Source organism: Hipposideros armiger, unplaced genomic scaffold, assembly GCF_001890085.2.
Source record: "Hipposideros armiger isolate ML-2016 unplaced genomic scaffold, ASM189008v1 scaffold_145, whole genome shotgun sequence".
In the NCBI taxonomy this organism is placed as follows: domain Eukaryota; kingdom Metazoa; phylum Chordata; class Mammalia; order Chiroptera; family Hipposideridae; genus Hipposideros; species Hipposideros armiger.
In genome coordinates this window covers 995,851-998,632 of record NW_017731495.1, presented here as the reverse complement: position 1 = coordinate 998,632, position 2,782 = coordinate 995,851, and the positions used below count along the sequence as shown (strand labels likewise).

Genomic DNA, 2,782 nt, shown 5'->3' with positions numbered 1-2,782 from the left:
ATGAAAATGTTTATGTGATGCTAAAAATGATGAGTTAATTTTATAATACAGAATTTTCTTTTTAAACAAAGAGAGTCCTTAAAAATGATAATGAATGGACAAATATTATCACAATTACTTGGTTCAGGGTAGTCACTTTAAAACAATGAACAGTGATACTCTAATCTTTAAATATTGCTCTTCTTAAATCATTATATTAAAGTTTTGACCTATAACAAGTTTCTACTTTGACAAAAAAAAAGGAGGAAGATAAGAAGAAATATTTGTTCACGAAATTAAGAAGAAAAGAGAAAGGAAGGAAAATAATTGCTGAAAAAAAAATGTGACTGGGGCAGGTGGATGGACCAATTCATTTTGGTTTGGTCAATTTAAAAGTAATTATAGTTCCTTGGTTTTCGGTTTCTCATGGGACTTCATTGTTTGCCTCCTAGTCTAGGATGCAGCCCGTCCAGGTTTGCTTCCTCTTCTGTCTCTGGAAAGCAATCTGCTGCCGCAGCTGTGAGCTGACCAACGTCACCATCGCGGTGGAGAAAGAGGAATGCCGCTTCTGCATCAGCGTCAACGCCACCTGGTGTGCGGGCTACTGCCTCACCCGGGTAGGAACTTGGCTGTGCCGGGCTGGAGGGTGCTGAGGGGCTGTGTGGGAGGCAAGCTTCATGAAGTCCCACTTCCTCAATGCTTCAAGTTTCCCAAAGAATAGCCAGGAGTCCCTGAGCCAATACTGTCTGTGTTATGACTGGAGTTAATTACCATGATTATCAGTTAGATGTTTGGGTTTGGGTTTGATTAGGGTAAGTTTAGGGAAACCTCAGATTTGATCTGATCAGTTTGGTAATATGCCAACTCTGCTTTTCAAAAAAAAAACCCAGAGTTCTATGCTAGATTTTACACATAGATAAGCAGGTAAGCATACATATATTTAGCAATAGAAAAGCTACAACATCCCCCCAGAGGCAGTTTCTATGCAGATGTATTTCTATGTGTTCTATATATTTCTATTTCTATGTAATTGAAGCCATATCTTTGCAATAGAGACAGTACTAAATTTGTTTCAAAGCCACATAAAACCACAAACAGCCATGTTATAAAAATTGTCTTACTGGCCGGCCTGAATACAAATGCCAAGAGCCTGAGGACACAATAAATCTGTGCAGACTATTAGAACCACAGTAAATCTGCAAACCCAATCACCTCTTTAGACTGTTGGGAAAATCAGGACACAGAGGCATAAAACCACTAGTTTGTATTCACACATTTTCTTTGTATTAATCCAAATTAAGAAGCAGTTTCTACTTTCTCTTTCTTTTTGTCCCCTATTAGCACCTGGTTTTATATGAAGAATTACATTCCAGAAACTGAAATTGAATATAGGAACTTTGTAATGAAATATGCTTTATTGGATGGTAAATGAGTTTCATCAACCTCCACTTATTACAGAATTTATTGTAACCTTCTTAGGATACAGGCTTGGTAGCATGATATTGAAATAAATTAAACAGCAGTGCCAATTTCTTCCCTCAGTGCAATTTTTTTTTTTTACTAGAAAGTGTCGGAATATACCTGTTCTGCCTGAATTAAAAGTTTTTATTTGCAAACAATGTATCCTTTGAAACTGAGGGCATGCAAAACATAAAGCATTTAAGGGTAAAAAATGTCTACAAGACAATGGAATATTTAAAATCTTATGTGAGTCTTCAAAGTCATATTAAGCTAAGCATTGACATTTCACATTATGTCTTTTTTGACCTTCTATAAGCACACAGGGACAATATATTTGGAAATATTTTCTGTGAAATTAAACTTCAGTGTTTTATGGTTTAAGTTGTCATTAATATAGCTTTCGACTAAGTGCAAAAAGTCAACTTAAAATTTCTGTCATATTTCCCTTTTTCATCATTTTTCTATATTGAAAGTCAAAGTTTCTCTATACTTTGAGAAAAAATATTTTGATATAGATATAAGGAGTGGGAAAAAGAAAGATATTTTCTGTAAGATTTCCAGAACAAGCAGGAAATGTGGTATAGCATATAGGTCATTTACAAGGCCTTGTTTCCTTGGTTTAGAATTCCATAAGTGAACTTACATGGATAAATGTTAGAGCAAGCAGTATTAAATCCCTGTCTCATTTTAATTAAACTAAATAGAAACTTCCAGAATACTATAACCTGACTCTCTCCTTCCTAAACTCCTCAGGATCTGGTGTACAAGGACCCAGCCCGACCCAACACCCAGAAAGCATGTACCTTCAAGGAGCTGGTGTATGAGACAGTAAGAGTGCCCGGCTGTGCTCACCACGCAGATTCCCTGTACACGTACCCGGCAGCCACTGAATGTCACTGTGGCAAGTGTGACAGAGACAGCACTGACTGCACCGTGCATGGCCTGGAGCCCAGCTACTGCTCTTTCAGTGAAATGAAAGAATAAGGGGCAGTGGGTGTTTGGGGCTGCTGAGCCTCGTCCCAAAGGACCAAGCTATCTATGTGCTGTGTGTGTATAACATGCCGGGCTGCAGGCCAGTGTGGGCTGGGTGACCACAGACCCCACTGACCCCGGCTCTCCTGGCAGAGGGGAGCTGGAGGGTGTAGGAATTAAGAGTGCTGGGGCTGGCAGCCTGTCACCACTCAGCCCTGTATCCTAGGTCTGGTTCCATAACTTTTATTCAGCCTTACTTGACTTATAGACACATGGCTGCTTTCCTGTTTAGTCTTAGAATCCTCTCAGGCAATCCCCCCTCTTAGAGTTAGGGACTCCCATGCCTACGGGGAGGAGATTTCGGAGAGTC

General features: G+C 39.4%; 1 protein-coding gene across 1 annotated transcript; it reads left to right on the top strand.

The window, feature by feature from the left end:
• Positions 1–437: 437 nt before the first annotated feature.
• On the top strand, positions 438–2,424 carry LOC109387027 (follitropin subunit beta). Its single transcript, XM_019650700.1, has 2 exons — positions 438–596; positions 2,194–2,424. The coding sequence occupies exons 1-2, from the start codon at positions 438–440 to the stop codon at positions 2,422–2,424; spliced, it is 390 nt and encodes a 129-aa protein (XP_019506245.1).
• Positions 2,425–2,782: the final 358 nt, after the last annotated feature.